The sequence below is a fragment of the Sminthopsis crassicaudata genome, chromosome 5, assembly GCF_048593235.1.
Source record: "Sminthopsis crassicaudata isolate SCR6 chromosome 5, ASM4859323v1, whole genome shotgun sequence".
Taxonomy (NCBI): domain Eukaryota; kingdom Metazoa; phylum Chordata; class Mammalia; order Dasyuromorphia; family Dasyuridae; genus Sminthopsis; species Sminthopsis crassicaudata.
The window spans coordinates 298039011-298060985 of NC_133621.1; the positions used below are offsets into that span (position 1 = coordinate 298039011).

Genomic DNA, 21975 nt, shown 5'->3' on the forward strand with positions numbered 1-21975 from the left:
TGCCTCTCACTCTTAGGTTTGTTCCCTGGGGCCAAGATGGACAAATGTAGTGACTCTTCCCAATGGCAGCCCTTCAGATATTTGACAACAGGTATTCATGTCTCCCTAGGAGTCTTTTTTTCTTCATTCTAAATCTCCCTAGTTCATCAGTGTCTTTCATCTCCTCACTATCCTGTTCACTCTTCTATGGATGCTTTCTAGCTTATCAATATTTTTCTAAAATATTATGCCAAGGACTGAACATGGTATTAAAAAGATAGGCCGACAGGGCACACTCTCAGTTCCCTTATACTGAATGTTCTTCCTCTCAAGTCAGCCTAGAAAAGCAGTAGTAGTTTTTGTTTAGTTTTTGTTGCTATGTCAATAGAAATCAATACATCAAAAGTCAAAAATGCAACTCATAATTATGGCTTACCAAAAATCCCAGATATTCTGATCCGGTATTTATGACGTTGATTTTTTCGATGCAAGGAGATGACTTGATACGTCTATTTGATTTCAGCTTAGATTTGGAAATAACTCCAATTGTGAGAAAGTATTTCTTTCCATAGTGGGGACCATCTATCTTTCTGCAATTTCTGCCTGTTATTGTGTAGTTAAAGAGAAAGAGGAAATAAATACTGGAGAGTCCAGTGACTGCAGCAAGAGAATAAAAGGCCATTAAAGGTCTGCTGTAGCCACCTTTTGAACTCAAGAAGCTAAGAAGGCTTAAAGGCTGGGAACATCCAAGAAGCTTGGGATCTCTTGGACCATAAGGAAAAGTAGAAATTCTGTGGCCAAGAAGGAAACAGACTACAAGGTTTTTGACTAGCAGCTCGAAAAATTGCAGAGAACTTAAAGGGACTTTTAATGATCATCTAGTCCAATCTTATTTTCTTGCCAATAAAAAAAAAAAAATGAAGCCCCTAAATTTTAAGACATTCATCTGAGATCATACAGATAGGACTGGAGGAGACATATGGCCCAACTTTTAATTCTACAGATGAGGAAACTGAGATCCACAAAAACTGACTTGCTCAAAGACTATAGATATTAAATTGCAGAGATGGGATTTGGGCTGACCCATATCCAGAGATTCATGGATCTCCCCATCTCTGATTCCCTCTCAATACTGATCATTTATTCCAGTCAGCTCAGCCCTTGATTCTATATTGTTCTGTTGTGATTATCGGTTGTTTCATGAGTATGTCTGTATGTCTTTTCTTTCCATTAAGTCAACTCACTAGAATTTCTTAAATTCCTACTATGTGCTTTTAAGTGCCTACTATGTACCAGGCATTAGGCTAAGCTCTTTGAGAGTGAGGATGCAGCTCAGACTTCTGTCTCTCCTATAGAATCAAGATAGACTAGGATTGGACACATGGCAAGTGTTTAGTTTAAAATATATATTTATATTAAATATTAATATTGTATATTAATATAGAAAATATATGATTTAATATACAATATATTTGTATCACATTTAATATATTAATATTTTGTGTATTGAGTATTATATATAATATTTTATGTTATATATATTTTATATATTAAATATATATATATATATATACTCAGAAGTGGTTATTTTACATAACTTTCAGATACTTGGCATTGTAATTTGGAGGCCCACAACTACTCCAGAAGACAAGAGTCCCCACTCTTAGTAAGAGACTCCTTTTGATTTCCCCAAATTCTTATGGAAGGGGATTGGGATGGGGAGTGTAAGTTACTGAAACTGGGTTTGTCCAGTTGAGGGATTCATGTCTTTGCTGAATTGTTCCCAGCAACCCTTAACAGACCTACAACCCTCCTACAACCCTGGGTACTATGCATCCTCATATATGATGGGCTCAAAAGAAGAGAGATCAGTTCAATCTCCCATCCTCCCCTCCCTGGAAAGTTTGAGTTCCCTAATCCTCTCTATGAAGATGAATAGGGGAATGAGGTGAAAATGGAGGAAGGTCTTGACTCTAAGACTGTTATCCACGGACTGAAGGATGGAAGAAGAAAAGAAAAGAGGGAAAGTGGGTGAGCCAAAGAAAACAAAGGTCAGGATTATTTTTGGCTTTTTTTTTTTTTTTATTAACTCATTTTAGGAGAAAGAGCATTCCCTTTTCTTAGAACTTCCTACTTCAAGTTTTTGCTCCGTTCCCCAATTTTCTGTTCCAAAGCCTTCTGCAGATTTAGATCTAAGGCATTCTTCTGATGCCATCGCCCTGAGGAAGAATAAAAATAAGAAGGACCCATTCACAGCTGCTGGAAACAGCTTGGGATCCTGGGCTGGATGGGCCATTTCCCTAAAAAGTCCACCAAGTTGATAGTACTAGGTTGTTTTATTATCTTCTCTTGGGATGCGTCAGGATTCTGGTCATGGACTCTCTCCTGGGCCTTAGTTCCAAAGTTTTTCTGTCCAAGAGGGCAAGGAAAATCATACAATTTAGAACTGGGGATGGAGCATGGCTGATTCATAAGATCATAGATGTGGAGGTTATCAAGATAAGCCCCTTCCCCCCTTCATCTTACAGATGAGAAAACCCAGGTTGAAAGATCAAATGCCTTATCCAAAGTCACAGGGGTAATGAGAACCACCCCTGGTTCAACCCTTTATTTTGGAGACTGAGATTCAGGGAGTTTAAGTGATCAAGATCAAGGTCATTCAAGTCAGAGACCATCATAATCCAGTGGTCTTCCCATTAGATCACACTGTTTTGAATTCATCTATTACATTCATTCTTAGGAGCAATGTCAGTATTAGTACATGTTCCCCCATATTCTAACTTAATGCGCATCTCTTTATTTTTTCTTTTTATTTTTAGAAGAAGAGGGGATAATCCCTTTCCTTTGCCTCCTTCCACCTCCCAAAATTCCCAAACCCAATCAAACCCAAACAAAACTATCTTTCTCCATCCTCCCACCTCCCCATCCTCGAACTTACCAAGGTCATCTGTCTTCCTCCCATACCAGTGCTGAGGGTCCCTCACAGCTCTCTGAAGCACTTCTGCGGTGTAGGAGTCCTTCATTAAGCTCCTTGCCTCCATGGGGGGCCCTGTCAAAACCCCTGGGAAGGTTGGGAGTCGCCAAAATGAAAGTATAGTCAATGGGGAGAAGAGGAAGGAGGACAGGGAAGATCGGACACCAGCGGATGTCAGAAACTTTAGAAAGGGACCCAACACCATGGGTGTTAAATTCACCCTAAATTCAGAGGGTGTCTTAGGAAAAAAGGGATTCTGGCCTATAGGAGATAACCGTCCCAGTACCAGCTCTGCCCCTAAGAGCTTAGCTGGAACACCCCATCCTCAAGATAACCAGACAAGTCACTCTTACGCCTGATGTAGCCCTTGCCACCATATCCCAACTTTTGGTCACCCCCACCTGTCAAGAGTCTCTTCTTTTTTTTCAAGGTCCCATTTAGGTGCCACTTTCCTTTATTCTATCTCACTTTTGATGAAGGGAGATAGCTCCTTCCTCAACTCCCCCAAATCTTTTCATTTAGATCTCTCCCTTGCTCCCTCCCCCCAACCCCTTCCCTTAAAAACCTTGTGTCAAAGTGTGTCTATAGAATCCTAAGACTTAAGAGAGCAAAGAGGTCTTCAGTACTAAGTCTGACCTGATCATGCCATAGGGAGGAAAACTGAGGCTCATAGAGGGAAGGAACTTATGTCCATCTCATAGGAGAAAGTAAGATGTAGATTTTCCATCAAGCAGAGTGCCTTGAAAATAGTCGGTTCTTAATTTTTCTTGAAATAAAATTGAAATGAATCTTCTAGGATGACCATGTCCTTTATCAAGAGAACGGGAACCAGACAACTGAGTTTCTATTCCCGATCTTTCCATTTTCTGACACTGTATTATTCTTCAGAAAGTTTACTTTTTTGAACCTTAATTTCCATCTCTGGATGGAGAGGAAAGCCAGGGACCATATATCCCACACTGCTTTGAGTTGACATCATTCACTGGAAGAGAAGAGAATTCTTGGTGAATTTTCTCTCTCATAAGACTGTGTCTAATCACATCCATAGTGCAAGGAGGGCATGCTTTGATTGAGTAGGCATTCTTCCTGAGAACTCAGTTTTCAGAAACATGAGAAATCTGCAAGGATGGCGAGAAAGGCCCATGTGATGGCAGCTGGGCCCAAAGATAGTCTGGCGATTAAGAAGGACAGAGATGAAATAGCAGCCACACCCTGACAATGCTGAGGGTCCAGATGCAGTCTGCATGAGCCAGGATGAAGAGGCATAGAAACAGCCAAGCTGGCAATGGCTTGAGGGACGAGGTCCCAAGAGGACGCTGCATGCTAGCTCCTGGAAGGAACTAAGCTGAGAATTCTTGCTAATGCAACTAATATATCCCACTGTGAGTTTAAGTGATCTCCCCTTCTTTTGGGGGATGGGAGACACAAAACATCTGTAATTATTGATTTTCTGGTTTTTACTACTAAGCTTTCTCTCTCTCCTCTTTCTCTCATCTACCCATCCATCCATCCACCTAATTATGTATCTATCCACTTGTCTGTTTATAACCCATCTATCTATCCCACCCATCTCTCTCTCCCTCTATTTGTCTAATTCATCCAAGCATACATCCATCTATCTTTTTCTTTCTCCTCTCTTTTTCTATCTATCCATCTGTTGATCTAAATCCATTCATTCATCTAGCTATCCAGCTGTCTGTCTACCTAATCCATCCATCCATCTATCCATCCATCCATCTATCCATCCATCCATCTATCCATCCATCCATCTATCCATCCATCCATCTATCCATCCATCCATCCATCCATCCATCCATCTATCCATCCATCCATCTATCCATCCATCCATCTATCCATCCATCCATCTATCCATCCATCCATCTATCCATCCATCCATCTATCCATCCATCCATCTATCCATCTATCCATCCATCCATCTATCCATCCATCCATCTATCCATCTATCCACCAACCCTCCATCCATCCATCCATCCATCCATCCATCTATCCATCCATCTATCCATCCATCTATCCATCAACCCTCCATCCATCCATCCATCCATCCATCCATCCATCTATCCATCCATCCATCCATCCATCCATCCATCCATCCATCCAACCCATCTCTCTCTCCCTCTATTTGTCTAATTCATCCAAGCATACATCCATCTATCTTTTTCTTTCTCCTCTCTTTTTCTATCTATCCATCTGTTGATCTAAATCCATTCATTCATCTAGCTATCCAGCTATCTGTCTGTCTACCTAATCCATCCATCCATCTATCCATCCATCCATCTATCCATCCATCCATCTATCCATCCATCCATCTATCCATCCATCCATCTATCCATCCATCCATCTATCCATCCATCCATCTATCCATCCATCCATCTATCCATCCATCCATCTATCCATCCATCCATCTATCCATCCATCCATCTATCCATCCATCCATCTATCCATCCATCCATCTATCCATCCATCCATCTATCCATCTATCCATCTATCCATCCATCCATCTATCCATCCATCCATCTATCCATCTATCCACCAACCCTCCATCCATCCATCCATCCATCCATCCATCCATCCATCCATCTATCCATCCATCTATCCATCCATCTATCCATCAACCCTCCATCCATCCATCCATCCATCCATCCATCTATCTATCCATCCATCCATCCATCCATCCATCCATCCATCCATCCATCCAACCCATCTCTCTCTCCCTTTATTTGTCTAATTCATCCAAGTATACATCCATCTATCTTTTTCTTTCTCCTCTTTTTCTATCTGTCCATCTGTTGATCTAAATCCATTCATCCATCTAGCTATCCAGCTATCTGTCTACCTAATCCATCCATCTATCCATCCATCTATCTATCCAATCCATCCATCTATCCATCCATCTGTCTATCTATCTAATCCATTCATCTATCCATCTGCCTATCCATCCACCCACCAATCTATTTATAAATATTTATAATATATTTGTATATTATATATTGGGAATACATTTATATAATAGTTCTGTGTACCTACATTTATATGTTGACATATAAATTTGTGATATTTATTTATATACAATATATATATGTACTTTCAAATTTTTATATTATCTGACATGATCTAACAGATATTCTGGGACAGTGGCTTGATAGGGTGGATCTGTTACATGAGAAACCCAAAAAAGTCTTTATGTGTCTGAAAATTTTGTGGGATATATCCAGGACTGATTTTTATTTTCTATGGGTTAAAAAAAAAAAAAAAAAAAAAAACAAACTATAGGTCATTTAAACCTAAAGCCACCTGTCTAGGGAAAGAATTGGCTAGAAAGGTTTTTCCCCCTTTTTTAGCATGCATAGTGACAAAGTTTCCCAGTGAAACTCTTATAAGCCAGAAAGATAATTTTAAATTTCTGGAGTATATCAAAATATCATTGAAGTTTTGCTGTTTATGATGGAAGTAACAATCTGAAACTTTCATTATACCATGAGGTTCATTGTACTAAGACTTTTAGAATATCCTTTGTACATTGCATATTTGAGTACTGGTCAAAATATTTTGGTGCATGGGAACAGAGTGTGGGGAAAGGATGATTAATAAAGGGCTATTTTTAAGAGGAGTTATTGATTGAGATAACTTTGATTTCCAATTTTACAGTATGGGAATGCTTTCCTCCAATGCAGATCACATCCCATTGATCATTTTTATAGCCTTAGAAAGGCTTTAACCTTGAGCCTAAGAGCCTTGCCTGTAGTAGCATAATGAATGCCTGAAGTCTTGACTCCATGTTAATGTTGCACTTGTTACGCCATGATGCATCTATTATGAGGATGTGAAAAGGAATTTACAGGACATTGAGTGAATGTCAATTATTGGCCAAAGTATCTAGGAAAGTGAAAGCTCCATTGTTTGTTGAATCAGACAGTGGGCTGTACCAACATACACTTATGATTCCTACAGCATTGGACACCTTCCCTCATGTTTTTGTTGTAGTTCAGTTTTCCAGTGTGTCTTTGTAGCTCTATTTGGGGTTTTCTTGGCAAAGATACTGGAGTGGTTTGCCATCTTCTTCTCCGGTTTATTTTATAGATGAGGAAATTGAGGCAAGCAGGGTTACAGAGCTAGGAAGTAGATGAGATCATATTTGAACTCTGGGAAATGAGTCTTGCTGACTTCAGACCTGGCACTCGATGTACTGTGGTACAATCTCGCTGCCCACATTAGGCTTCTCTATATAGTAATGGAGCCTGAAATTCTAGCTGGTTGATGACATGACAAATCCAATCAAGACAGATCACTAATCATAATTAAGACAACTAATCAAGAGATGTTGCTGGATTATTATCTGTCCAATCAGATTTTATCCACATTGACCTACTCAGTCTTCAGAACCAAACTAAGTTCACCAGTCAATGAACTGGGGTGAACACTGTTTTTAGTAACCAATGTCTTTCATGGTAGTTATCTACAAGGAACTGAAAACTGAAAGCTTTAGGACTTTTTTGGGGGGAGGTGGCGGGGTGCTTCTGCAGCCCCAATACCCAGAGAAGAAACCAAGAAGCCTTTGAGTAACTTATTAAGATGAAAGAGAAATAGTGGAGAGTTGCAAGGGAATGAGGCAGGAAAACATAGGGATTGATGTCTCTACAGTGAACCCATCTTAACCTCATGTTTCCCTCAAAATTCAGAGTCCCCAGGTCATAATGCTTGAAATTTTGGAGAATGTACAAGGTGTCTACTTCCAAGTCTACCTCATAATGCTTGACATTTTGGAGTCCTCGGGTCATAATTCTTGAGATTTTGGAGAAAGCACAAGATATTTACTTCCACGTCTACCTGAATACCCTTTAATATGAAGGATTTCTGGCTTTATGTTAGCATTGTGTAGAATGCCAGACTTACATGAAGCCTTGGGTTCAATTCCTGCTTCAGATACTTATTAGCTGGGTGATCTTTGACAAATCCCTTCAGCTCCCTTGGGTACAATTTCCTCATTTGGAAAATGAAGGGGCTCTACTTAATGATCACTGAGGTTGTTTCTAACAAAAAGTCTATGAACCTATAATATTTGAAAAGCTGTTCAGAAGGAAGGTAATTAAAGGTGGACAAAGAAACAGAGAAAAACCTGGTTTCATGGTATTGACCTCTCTCTTCAGGTATGGATCTCCAAGACAAAAAGAGAAATTAAAATTAGTTCAAATCATTCAAATTCCCCTAAAAAAGGGCAAGTCTCCAAGCTCAAGAAATAATGAAAATGTCTGGAACTTGAGTTTAAGCACTTCACTTTGGGAACAGGATAAAAGGAATTCAGCCAAAGAGAATGACCTGTATTTTGCTACTAGAGATGACAAACTAGCTGCATACCAGCCACATGCCATTCAGAAGCAGATAAAGTGTAATTAAAATGTAATTGGGAAGTATTTAACAATAGACATGCAACACTAATACATTGTTGGTGGAATTGTGGTCTGAACCAACCATTCTGGAGAGCAATTTGGAACCTATGCCCAAAGGAGTATAAAACTGTACATACCCTTTGGTTCCATATTCTCATTTGTACTTCCAAAGAGATCATAAACAAGGGAGAAGGAACCACATGTACAAACATTTGTTTTGTGGTGGCAAAGAATTAGAATTTGAGGGGATGCTCTTCCCTTGGAAGATGACTGAATAAATTGTGATATACGAATATTATGAAATACTATTGTGCTATATGAAATGACGAGCAGGGAGATTTCAAAAGAGCCTGGAAAGACTCCGACGAACTGATGCTGAGTTGAAGTGAGCAGAACCAGGAGAAAACTATACGCAATAACAACAACATTGTGCGAAGATCAACTTTGATATATGATCTAAGACAATTCCAAAAGATTCAAGATAGAAAATTCTATCCACATCCAGAGAAAGAACTATGGAGTCTGAATGTGGATCAAAGAAAGCATTCTATTTTTGCTTTTTTTTCCCCTCATGATTTTTTCCTTTTGTCCAGATTCTTCTTTTACAACATGACTAATATGGAAATATGTTAAATATAAGATTGTACAAGTATAACCCTAAATCAGACTGCTTACCATTCTTAGGGGGGAGAAACAAGAGGGAGAAAGGAGAAAAAATTCTAACTCAAAATCTTATAAAAGTGAAGACTTTCTTTACATATAATTGGAAAGAATAAAATGCTATGAAGTGGTGGGGCTTAAAACAATATTGTCCATAACTAATGTTAGAAAGATCTGAATTCAAATCCAATCTCAAACTATGTGACCTTGGGCAAGTAACTAACTTAACCCTGACTGCCTCAGTTTGCTTATCTGTAAAATGAACTGGAGAAGGAAATGGCAAACCCCTCCTGTATCTCTGCCAAGAAATGGGGTCAGGAAGAGTCAGTTATGACCAAAATCACTTAACAACAATAATATTCCCAGGATATTTCTGTAGTGTGGCTGGGGTTGGGGAGAGGGGAAAGTGGAACCATTCCTATAAGTATGGAGTCTGGAATTGTCTCCAGTGGAAAGATTCATGGCTGTATATTGTACTGTGTGACAATGCTTCTCTGTTTTTGCATCCCAGGAAAATGAAATTAAAATGTACCCCAAGGGCTGCCTTAAAGGGTAAAAAAGAACTTTTGGTCCTCAAATGGTTAAAATTTGCATTGAGGATTGAGGTGGGATATGAGGGGGGAAAGATAAAACAATTTCGGCGAACCAGCACTGGGGGGCTGTTATGGGCCAATCTGATAGAAGGTGAGCTTTGGTTATTTTTATTTCTTTTCCTAGCTGAGCTCATCTTCTCCTCCTCTTGCAACTGCTCTCCCCCTGGCCTAGTTCACTCAGCAGTTAGGACCAAGAGGAACCATAAATATGCCCCCACCCTTCAAAACTTGCCATTAATTGAGAGGGAAGATAAGACATCTGGAGCATCTCCTTTGGTTGGGAAAACAGACACCAGGATACCAGTATGGCTGGAAAGGCTATCTTATATAAGATGGGGGATAGAGAAGCTCTCCACATCCTTGATAGCTTCCTATCTTAATATTTTTGCTTTCTTGGTGCTATATTGGGGATTTTTTCCTTCTTTTTTCCTTCCAAAGTTATTGGAAGATTGCAAGTGCTATCGACTCCCTATAAATTTCACACTCTGGGGTAAAGCCCTAGTTACCCAGGCCTAGTTATGACTCTGGATCCAAGTCTCCTATATGACTTCCCCTCCAACCTTACATTTAAACACACACACACACACACACACACACACACACACACACACACACACACACACACACCAACTTGTTGACCTCATTTCTAAGAAAGCACTGAACTGAAAGGAATGAGTCATAGGGCTTTTTTTTAGACAGCTGAGGTTTGGCTGATTGATAGAAGGTTAAAGGGAAAGGTACAAATACTCAAGTTGGAATTATCAGACCCAAATTCAAATCTAGTCTCTGCCACTTACTACCTGTGTGACGTCAGGGCAAACATTTGACCCTTAATGGTCCTCAGTTCTCTTATGTGGATTAGATGGACTCCAAGGTCTCTATATTCTTAGTCTGTGATTCTATGATCCTAAGATTTCAAGTCACTTATCTTCCCCTTGCTTCATTTCACTCATCTGTAAAATGAGGGATTGACTTCTAAGTCCTTTCATTTCAAAGTCTATGATTTTCAATCTCCCCATCTGAAAATTATCCTTTGTGAAAACCATACTAATTTTCACCAACCAACCATCTACAACTAGGGAGTGTCTCCTTTTTAAAGACCACCTTCCTTGATTTACCTGGAAACCTGGGGAAATGAAATTAAGCAAAGGCAGCTTTTGATCCCAAGGAGTGCTGGATTTGGTATCAACAACTCCGGGGTTGGATCTGGGCCCTACTACTTAGATATGAGGCCCTGTTGTCAATTGCCTGTAGGCTTCAATTTCCTCATCTGGAAAATGAGGGGTTTGGGCTAAATGATCTCTTAAGTTCTGTCCAGATTTCAAATCACGTGATTCCAATTAAAACCCCTATTTCCATGGCTAAACCTTCCTCAACCAGTCAGTTAACAAACTATTATTTGTCAAGCACTGAGCTAAGGGGTGGGAATATAAAAACAGGCCCTGCCCTCATGGAGCTTACAATCTAATCAAGGACACAACATGCAAACAACTACACAAGAGATAGACTGAGTAAATGGGAGATAATCTCTGAGGGAAGGCAGTAGAATTGGTTCGAAAGGAGGAGATCTCTAAAATTGGTGCACTTTGAGCTGAGATTTGAAGGAAGCCCACTAGAGAGACTGCTCCAGGCATTAGGAACAGAGCAAGACCAGCATCACTAATGGGTGGCTGTGAAGAATGAGGAACACTCCTCTCCTGCTTGTTGCTATGAACCTGGAGAAAAGGCGGCTTTGAGAGAGTACCCAAAGATGGATGGAAAGTCTTCAGAATAAAGCTAGATTTCAATGAGCATCAGAAGGTAGAAGGAATAGGAGAGGAAGAAATTTAAGATGGAGAAATGAATGGAGTTTATTAACAATATCAAGGGATTTCAGTGGGCACAGAGGGAAAAGGAGGACAAGGTAAGAGAGAGGCTGGGGAGGACTATGATGAAGGATGACCCAATGGCTATTCCATATCTGGCCCTAGGTAAATCCACTGCTTACAATCCCCAGGTAGTCAGCTAATGTATTGAATCTATTCCATAGCTGGCTCTAGGTAAATCCAATGCTTACAATCCCCAGGTAGTCAGCTAATCTACTAATTTTTTGTTCTTCTGCCTTTATAACCTCAGAACATAAGCATCATACCTGGCCCATAATAGGTGCTTAATAAATGCTTCTTGTCATCACTTATTTTGAAACAGAGCTTCAAGCAATCTTAGACATCATTTAGCCCAAGCTGTTCATTTTCTGTGGGAGCAAACTGAGCTTGAGAGAAGAGAAATGATTTGCTCAAAGTCACTGACTGGCTAATGCGGTCTGAGTAAAAAGCATGCACCAGGAGATGACTCTAGGAGAAAGGCATGATGTTATGGACCCTGGTGGGAGGTAGCTCAAGGGCCTAGCAAGGAAGCAGACCACTCAGGTGTCTGGCATTCTATCTGGTTAGTGGGGAATGAGAAAACCTGGACAGAGCCCTGCTGCCCTCTGTTTTTTCACTCTAAAATCAGGGATGGTGCCATCTTTCATTCTTGTATCCCCAGGACCTAACGGAAAATCCTTCATATGGCAAAGTCTTAGCAAACATTTGTAAAATTTAATGTTCAATGTTTATTTATATGGAACATTAAAGCTTACAAAAGTCAAAGGTATAGATGTTATCCCAGTTTTTTGTTATTTTTTTGCTGAGGCAATTGGGGTAAGTGACTTGCCCAGGGTCACATAACTAAGAAGTGTTGTGTCTGAGGTCAAATTTGAACTCGGGTCCTCCTGACTTCAGAGCTGGTGATCTATCCACTGCGCCACCTAGCTGCCATGAAACCTAGTTTTTTGTTTTTGGTTTTGGTTTTTGTTTTAATATATATATGTGTGTGTGTGTGTGTGTGTATATATATATATATATATATATATGATACTCAAATTTCAATGATTGCTTTCCTTTGAATTATTATTATTATTATTTTTTTTTTTTGTGCATTTAAATATATACCTCTGAGAGAATAGGTCTGTATGCTTCACTGGACTGACCACCTAAGGAAATATAGATTTCTCCAGCTTTGTATGTAAAAAAAAAAAAAAAAAAAAAAAAAGGGGTAAAATAGGGTCCTTAAGATTTAAATGCATTCTCATTGCATCCTTAAAACACCCCTGTGAGATAGGTGTATATTATTATGTGTCCATTTTACAGTGAGCAAACTGAGACCTAATTAATAAGTACTACTTGTTACTACTACTAAGTACTGAAAACAAGATTTGAATCCAAGCTATAAGATCACAAGATGCAAAACTACAAGGGAGGGTTCTTAGCAAGTCAGTTTTAAATATTTAAATGCAAAAGAGATTGTCTGATCTCTTAGCATTCCCATTGGACAGATGAGGAAATTGCAGCCCAGAAAGTTTAAGTAATTGCCTAAGGTCACACAGGAAGCAGTAGAGATGATTTCTAGCACACTTCACATACACAAACTCACACATAGTTCATGGGTCAAAGCCAGAATTTGAATCTAATTCAGCATTTTCTTCTTGCTATTACCTCTTTATGAGTAAGATCAATATGAGTAATTTATGAGTAAGGGTCAATAAATGGAGAGCAAGATTGTATTCTGGGCTTCATCATTTCTTACAATTTTAGAACCTAGGAAGGACCCAAGAATTACAAAGGTCAGAACTGCACAGGACCTTGTAAGGATTCTGCCATCATAGAATTAAAATAGGATTGGACCTCGGAAACCATTTAGACTAATCTCTACACTTTATAGATAAGGAAACAGACCAGTAGCATCAGAGGTAGCATTTGAATCCATAACTCTCCTGCTAACCTTGTGTATGTAATATATATGCATAATATATTTGTGTTATATATGTTACATATAAAATATATTTTTATATTGTAGGATATTTATAGTGAAATCAGAGAGGGGCTTACAATAATGAATGTTTGAGTTGAGAAGGGCCTTCAAAATGGCCTTCAATGGGATATCAGGGCTAGGTTTTAGAACAGGAAATGTCAAAGCTGGGAAGAAACTTAGAACAGGGAATGTCAGAGCTGAGAGGAAGCTTAGAACAAGGAAACATCAGGGCTGGGAAAAAAACTTGGAACAGGGAATGTCAGAACTAGGAGAAGGCTTAGAACATGAGATATCAAAGCTGAAAAGGGTCTTAGAAAAGGGGATGTCCAGAGTTGGATGGGGCCTTAGAATAGGAAAGGCTGAGCAAGAAAGGACTTGACAATACAAAATAATAGAAGATAGAATGTAAAGCTATGAGAGATCCTTCCATAGCTTGCTCACATTTTATTTGCTCTCATTACAGGAGAAGTAACTTTTCCAGGTTGATAAAGTTTGAAGTAGAGCCAACACAAGGATCTAGGCCCTCTCTTTCCAGGTAAGATTTCTTTTTCTTTTTTCTAAATGTGGTTTCCAAACAGGCTCAAAAGCTTGGTCCTATTGATATCTATAATAACCAGACATATATTTTGAGTTCAGTGAGATTGGTCAAATTCAGAATCCAATTTGGATTTCTAAAGGAGCATCTTGAAATGCATGATGTGTTTGGTTCTTTGAGTGACAAAACTGAGTTGAATTTTTTTCTTTGTTTTTTTGGTTAAGGCAATTGAGATTAAGTGACTTGCCCAGGGTCACACAGCTAGGAAGTGTTAAGTGTCTGAGACCAGATTTGAACTCGGGTCCTCCTGACTTCAGGGCTGCTGCTCTACCCCCTGAGCCACCTGGCTGCCCCCTGAATTGAATTCTAAAGGTCTGTATTTTCAAGGATGTATCTGTGTTCATCCATTGTTGAACATCTCAAGACTGTCATGCTCCACATGATTTATATGGATGGTCTTGGTGTGAGTATTGAGGTCTCCAAACTTCATTCTCAAGTAAAGAAGTTTCAGATGATAAGCTGAGTTGCTCTAAGCTCATCTGAGTCTTGTTGACTTCTGGCTATATTTTAAAAAGAAATATACTTAGAAATAGGGAAATGAGAATCATGCTGCCCTTTGCCCTGACCAGACTCCAAGCCAGAGTAGTGAATTCAGAACTGCGTGACATATTTTAGGAAGGATATTGGGCCTATCCAGAAGTAAGAACCCAGGACAGACAGGGAACTGTGTTGTATGGACATCAATTTTGAAGAAATTGGGCAAATTTGACCTGAAAATAAGAAGACTGAAGTGATTGAGGGAGCAGGAAGGGAAAGGGGCCACCATCATTGTTTCAGAATATCTGGTCATCTTGTAAATGATGAGGACTCTTTTGCTTGGCCCAAGAAAACAGAACCAGGACCGAGAGATAAAGTATGCAAAGATTTCAGCTTGATGTCAGGAAGGAATTCCTAATAATTAGTGCTGTCCCCAAATAGAGCAGGCGGCCGTAGGAGATGTGGGTTTCCTTTCATTGGAGGTCTTCTGGAAGACATTGGATAACTCTCTTGTTGGACAGAAGGGAAGCTCATTCAAGGTGTCAAGTTGGATTCGTTGGCCACTGATGTGCCTTCCAAATCTGAGATTTTGGGATTCTCCATGAGAAGGAGGGATGGGATAAGGAGGAAAGATTAGCCAGGACTACTCAGATGAACTCTCTCAAGCAGAGGCTCCTAAAACAAGCTCTTTGATGCTATAAACAAAAGAACCAAGAACATGGAACTGTCTATGTGAGGTGACACTGAGGGTATCCAAATTACTGCATTTTGGGAATGATGTTTAGCTGTACTCTTGTACAGGCCGTTGGCGCTAGAACTAAGGAGACAGGATCAAGCAGCCAGTCAATATGCATTTATTAAGCACCTACTATGTGCTAGGTCCTGGGGCTGCAAAGCCAAAGCCAAGACACTCCTGCTCTCGAGAAGCTTACAATCTAGCAGGGGAAGAGGGAGGTCAGGAAAGTCAGGTTTGTGATCTTTGATAGACAACCTTCCTAGCTTTGGGGAGTCGTAACAGAAACTTAACTGGATATTATGGGAGCTGAAGGTGGTACCCTCTAAGCAAAAGTTAAATTGTCATTTAACAGGGATCAATAATAACAATATATTTATTTGAACCTGGGATAGGTACTGTAAATATAATTCTCCTCCCTTTACCCCCCCCCAAAAAAAAATACTTGAGCAGGGAGATTAGCTATCCCCACTATTATCCCTAATTTCGGGTCCAATTATGCTTCTAATTCCCTGTTTCAAATTCTCCCCCAACTAGCTTTTCTAACCCAAATTCCCTGTCTAATCTTGCTTTTCTCCATTTGAATCAAGCATGATTTTTCTAGGAGAGGTCTTCGAGCTCTGAATCTGCTTATTCTAATTTCACATACCCACTACTAACAAGGCTGGTTATATGCTTTGGCAGCCCATGGTCATTTAACTCAATTATTTAACTATTATGGGCAAGGGGGGGATATGTTACTATGCTGGTTTCTGAAAATACAAAAACAAACCCAAAAATGCAAAAACCTGTCTCTTGCCTTCAAGGAGTCTGGTGGGTGTATGTGTGTGTTAGGGATGGGGAGGAAGGGAAAAGAGAAAATTAGGAGTATGGAATCATGGGAGGACTAGAGCCTGGGAGCGGGAATGCTAGACAGGGAGGAAGACTGAACATTTGGAAAGAGGAGACACAGCAACCCATCAAGTTTTAGCGTATTTATGGCTCTATATTATATTCTAGGACAGGAGAAGGATGATGAGGTTCAAAAATCAGAATGGCAAGAGAGGCCATTTTTGCCTGCCAAACTCTGTGGGGCTTACGTAGTTTTTGGGAAGGTCAGGAAGGTGAGTGACTTTTGGTTTCCAGAAGCCCAGTTGTATCCCAAAAGCAAGATACTTAGCGTGGCGCTGCTGGATAATGGGAAGCTCTGGCAGGCGGGCCCTGGAGGCTGGGAGCATAAGCAGATCAAATCACCGGAGCCGAGCCATAAGTCAAACAAGACAACCGAGGAGGTGAACAAAACAAGAGCGAGCATCAGACCCGAGCCGAGGTCACAGGGCCAAGGCTAAGGCTGGTTCTAGAGCATCGTGCTACCCAGAACCCTTGGGTACATGATCCTCTGAAATCCCACAGGACTGCTCACTGTGAGTGAGCCCCTTAAGGGCCTTGGAGGGTCCGAGGACTTACATACAGTGACTCCTTCATTGGGTTTTTGGAACAGCCCAGTGAAATCATCAGTCTAGAGGAACTAGGCAGCAGGTGAGCAGTCAGGGCCTTTGGAGGGCAGTGCCTTCTCTGAAACTTAGAAAGTTCTTGGGACACGAGGTAAATGTTGACTTATTCAGCCAAACATGTGTGGGAGGAAAGATCTGAACTCTGGACTTCCTGATTCTGAGGCATGCTATCTGTTACACCATAATGCCAATGCATGCTGTCAATGACAAATAGACTCATTGTTAGAATGCAAAATGTTAGAGCTGGAGGGTTCTTAGGGAATGGGAACTGGGAAGGCTCTTAGAACATGGAGTGTTAGATCTGGGAGAGACAGAGTAGAGAAGGTGAGAGATGGGAGGGTCCTTAGAACATGGAGTGTTGGATCTGGGAGAAACTTAGAATAGAGAAGGTGAGGGATGGGAGGGTCCTTAGAACATGGAGTGTTAGATCTGGGAGAGACAGAGTAGAGAAGGTGAGAGATGGGAGGGTCCTTAGAACATGGAGTGTTGGATCTGGGAGAGACAGAATAGAGAAGGTGAGAGATGGGAGGGTCCTTAGAACATGGAATGTTAGATCTGGGAGAAACTTAGAATAGAGAAAGTGAGAGATGGGAGGGTCCTTAGAACATGGAGTATTAGATCTGGGAGAGACAGAGTAGAGAAGGTGAGAGATGGGAGGGTCCTTAGAACATGGAGTGTTAGATCTGGGAGAAACTTAGAATAGAGAAGGTGAGAGATGGGAGGGTCCTTAGAACATGGAGTATTAGATCTGGGAGAGACAGAATAGAGAAGGTGAGAGATGGGAGGGTCCTTAGAACATGGAGTGTTAGATCTGGGAGAAACTTAGAATAGAGAAGGTGAGAGATGGGAGGGTCCTTAGAACATGGAGTGTTAGATCTGGGAGAGACAGAATAGAGAAAGTGAGAGCTGGGAGGGTCCTTAGAACATGGAGTGTTAGATCTGGGAGAAACTTAGAATAGAGAAGGTGAGGGATGGGAGGGTCCTTAGAACATGGAGTGTTAGATCTGGGAGAGACAGAATAGAGAAGGTGAGGGATGGGAGGGTCCTTAGAACATGGAGTGTTAGATCTGGGAGAAACTTAGACTAGAGAATGTGGGAGCTGAGAGGTTCTTAGAATATGAATGTTAGCTCTGGAAGAGATTTTAGAATAGAGGCGATGAGTGGGAGAGTCCTTAAAGTAGGGAATGTCAGAGATTAGAAGGAATTTAGGAAAACGAGTGCAGAGCTGGAAGGGACCTTAGAATATAGAATGTTACAAGCAGAAGGAACTGTGAGGAATCATTTTGTCCAATCCCCTAATTTTACAGATGAGGAAACAGCCTGAAAGTTTTAAGGACAGGTGAGGATTTCTTGTCCACACAGCACCCACCCTCTACAGCCTCAGTATGGCTATCTGGAGTGATTTAAGGGGACAATGGGACACCAATGACTGGGGAGCACTAGACAGGGGTTGGACCATGAGTACACAAGCAGGGAAAGGGAGAGTTGAGATGTGTTTATGAACACTGAGAGTGTCTTTTCTAATAAAAGATTGACAAACCCATTTTTTAAAAGTCTCTGGGAATAATTGTTAATAGAATCACTAACTAAACAGTCAAAGAAACTGCTTGCTGATGAAATATAAGGTTTCCCCCAAATCCCACAATGAGAAAGTGGCAGATTGCAAATGAGAGTAAGTCTAGCCACATTGGGGTCAGTGGTCTTTCAATCACACTGGTTATTCTCATCCATGTTAACCTGGGCCCGGGAAGTCACAGATCAACGTGCTTACCCAGTCCATATCCCCGTGACAATGACTTTTAGGGAATACTCTATGGCTTTCATTTTTTTTCTCCTCCCCCACCCCTCACCCCCCTTCTATTTCTTTTCTTACCCCAATTATAACCACCCTCTGACCTTGGAATATGTTGGATCTCATATTGTATCCCAGCTCATAATAATCTGCAAATGCTGAGTTTTCCATTGAATTCTGAGAAGACTTGTTCACACGACTGCTCACCCGCTTCTGTCCCTCAATCCCTTCACACAGGGCCCTTCGAGCCTGGGGAAAAAGGTAGCTCAGAATGTCATGTCCTGCATCTCCCTGGGGACTGCTTCCTCCTGTTCTGACATCCCCTGTTCTAAGCTCCCTCCCAGCCCTGACATCCCCTGTTCTAGGCTCCCTCCCAGCCCTGACATCCCCTGTTCTAAGCTCCCTCCCAGCCCTGACATCCCCTGTTCTAGGCTTCCTCCCAGCTCTGACATCCCCTGTTCTAGGCTCCCTCCCAGCCCTGACATCCCCTGTTCTAAGCTCCCTCCCAGCTCTGCCATCCCCTGTTCTAGGCTCCCTCCCAGCCCTGACATCCCCTGTTCTAAGCTCCCTCCCAAGCTCTGATACCCCATTTTAAGTTCCCTCTCAGCCTTGAAATTCCCTATTCTAATGACCCTCTAAACTCTCTCATTCCCTGTTCTAAGGTCCCTCTCAACTCTTAACATTCCCTCTCCAAAGACACTTCCCACTTCTGCCAATCCCTGTTTTAATGTCCCTCTAAACACTGACATTTAAAGTTTTAAGAGGTCCCTTGATTGCCACCCCCCATTGATCCTTAGTGCTCTCATTCTCCCCTGTCCAGACCAAAGAGTACCATGGGGCTAGATACCTGCTCTTCAGTCACCAGCTGATCCACTGTGTTGCTTCCAAACTTGTGCCGGATGTTGTTGGGGATGCAGCTGGAAGTTTTGTCAAACATAGCAACCGGGTACTCAATGACAGAGCTGCTGTCCCCTTCGGGCTTGAACACCTTGTTCTCCTCTGCTCCACTGGAAGAATGCAGCTCCTCTTTTGAGCTCGTCTTATTTGACTTAGAGAAGCCTCTTGACCAAATTTTCCTGGTGGTGACTGGTTCTTGGTTTGGGCTAACCCTCTCATCAGATGACCCAGTACTCGCCCTTGCTTCCTCGGAATGAGTTGTCCCCAGTCGGCTGCTGCTTTTCGTACTGCTATCTCTTGTTGGGAGAGGGCCTGGAGGAGGTGATAGGTTCTTGGGTTGGAATTGGTCCGCAGAAGTCTTGGATCCTTTCCCGAACTGTTCTTTCTGGAACAATCTCTGGCTGTTTGTTGGAGGCCTGGACCCATGGGCCACACCTATAGATAATTGAAAAGTAGGGACAAAGACAGAAAAGTAGAGAGCCAAGCAGATGGAAGACATAAAAGGGGGAGAAGATAGGGCATAGAGAGAAAAGGAGATAGGAACAGACAAGAGGAAAGACATTCAAGAGATAGAAAGAAAAAAAGGGAAAGAAAAGAAATGATATAGGAAACAAAATAAGGAAAGAATGAGAGAGAAGAGAGAAGAGTCAAAGAGAAAGGAAAAAAGAGAGAAGGGAGAAAAATAGAATTAGAGTAAGAATCTCAGTGGTCGACATCTCAGTGGCCATCTACTCCAACCTGCACCCGGCTAAGACCCCATTCTGCAAACTCACCAACAACTGGTCTTCCAACTTTTGCTGGAAGACTTCCTGTGAGAGTGAGCTTAACAGAAGCTGATGTTAGGGCTTACAAAGTTTTTCCTTATATCTGCCCCCAATATGCCTTTCTGCAACTTTTGATTTATTGATCAAGGATTAATTTCCCTGATTTCTATTTATTTCTATTTTCAAGGATTTATTTCTGTTCCAGACAAGGGGATGATGACTTCAACTATTAGGTGGCAGGTTCTGGATTTGATGGCTAGTCTAGTTGTACCTTCCACTGAATCCCACGGTTTCTCAACTATCTATATCTTCTGACATGAGCCAATATTCAGTACCATGCTATGGACCCAGGTTTGAGCTGTGTACTAGGGGGTGATGAAGAGAAAATCTATTAGACTTGTCTTATTAAACTAGATCCATGGGGGCGAGAGGAAACTAATCAAAGGACTTGATGATCTAGGACTTCCCGTTCATTTGGCAGGTTTCTTTGTCAAGGAAGTAATAGGTAGTGAGCAAACTTTTGGTTTTTTGAGACTGAATTATCCCAGAATGTCCATGTAATCTTAGAAGTCTTTCCTCTCTTTAGGAAGGCCTCGGTGAGATGAGGAGCATTATGGATTTTGTATGTACAACCCACTAAGCTCCATGATTCAACTGATCGGGCCAAGCTCAGGCCATTTCTGCAATATCCCCATCAATCACAACAAGACTCTGCTTCTTGCCTACACCTTCCCTTTTGCCTATACCTTCTTACCTTTGGCTTGACCTGCTCCTCCTTTTTCTGTGTCCTTTAGATCCAGATTCAAATCCTGAAAAGGACAACAAATGACAAATTGGTACAAAGAACCCACACATCTGTAGCAGTTGGGAAGGAGTGGATAAAAGTCTAGAGTCAGGAGGACCAACGTTTAAATCTAGCCTTAAACACTTTTGACCCCAATTGACTCTCTGGGCAAGTTATTTGGTCTCTGTCTCAGAAAGTGTGGATAATAATAGCACTTACCTCCCAGGGTTATTGTGGAAATTAAGTAAGACAATATTTGTAAAATGCTTAACCCGTACATGGAAAACTTGTTCCCTTCCCTTACAGTTTCTCCAACACAACATTTCTAGGTAAATGTTAGGATTACCAGGTGAGAACTTAGGTTGTCTGGACAGTGACAAGGTGAGAACTCAGGTTGACTTGACGGTTCTCTGGCTCAGATCTTTGGTTCCGGCCTTAAAAGGGAGTTTACACCTTAGGAATTCTAGGAGGAGCAAGGTCATTGGTTGAAGTAATGTTTACCAGAAGCCCTTGCGATATCCCATGCCCATTCTCTGGGAGGATAAAAGAAGGGCAGCATTGGGTCTGAGAGAATCGACTCTGGGATAAAGTCTTGACGCCAAGCAGGTTGAAAGGAGACCAGTCTGATTTGGGGAAGGACAAGAGTTGGAGGAGATTCAGAGCTCCCAAGAAACCTGCACAGAGAGGAAAAGATTTTACAGATCTCCTCCCAGAGAAGGATTATAATTGAGCAGACGACCAGACCCTCACAATTCAAGAACTTTACAAATTGGCGCCCAATGTGGGGCAAGAACTTTTGCTTATCCTGACAAGGACTTATTCTGAGCCGTTCAGAGGAGCTAGCCCAGACCTTCACATTTAAGGACTTATTCTGAGCCCTTCAGAGGAGCTAGACGGGACCATCGCATGTAAATATTGTTATTTCCCATTTTACAGATGAAAAAAGAGAAGTAAGATGCCTGTAGCTACCTTAAATATTGTCTCCAAGATTCATATCT

At 41.2% G+C, this 21975-nt stretch overlaps 1 protein-coding gene and 1 long non-coding RNA gene across 10 annotated transcripts in view; one reads left to right on the top strand and one right to left on the bottom strand.

The window, feature by feature from the left end:
• Positions 1 to 20: 20 nt before the first annotated feature.
• On the top strand, positions 21 to 16751 carry LOC141544903 (uncharacterized). Its single transcript, XR_012482834.1, has 2 exons — positions 21 to 91; positions 13906 to 16751. It is a non-coding gene; the product is annotated as an uncharacterized LOC141544903 (long non-coding RNA).
• CIMIP4 (ciliary microtubule inner protein 4) overlaps positions 2038 to 21975 on the bottom strand; it is a 43616-nt gene continuing 23678 nt past the window's right edge. For 2 of the 9 annotated variants that reach the window (XM_074271595.1, XM_074271596.1), the window contains exons 3-7: positions 20948 to 21002; positions 19380 to 19864; positions 18637 to 18781; positions 2918 to 3040; positions 2038 to 2198 (exon numbers count right to left, since the gene is read on the bottom strand). In XM_074271595.1, the coding sequence (XP_074127696.1) occupies positions 2110 to 2198; positions 2918 to 3040; positions 18637 to 18781; positions 19380 to 19864; positions 20948 to 21002 (897 nt within the window). In that variant the 3' untranslated portion in view covers positions 2038 to 2109. Of the gene's footprint in view, positions 2389 to 2917; positions 3041 to 16201; positions 16455 to 18636; positions 18782 to 19379; positions 19865 to 20947; positions 21003 to 21975 lie in introns of those variants that run through there. The other 7 variants (XM_074271601.1, XM_074271602.1, XM_074271603.1 and 4 more) reach the window with 6 other exon arrangements.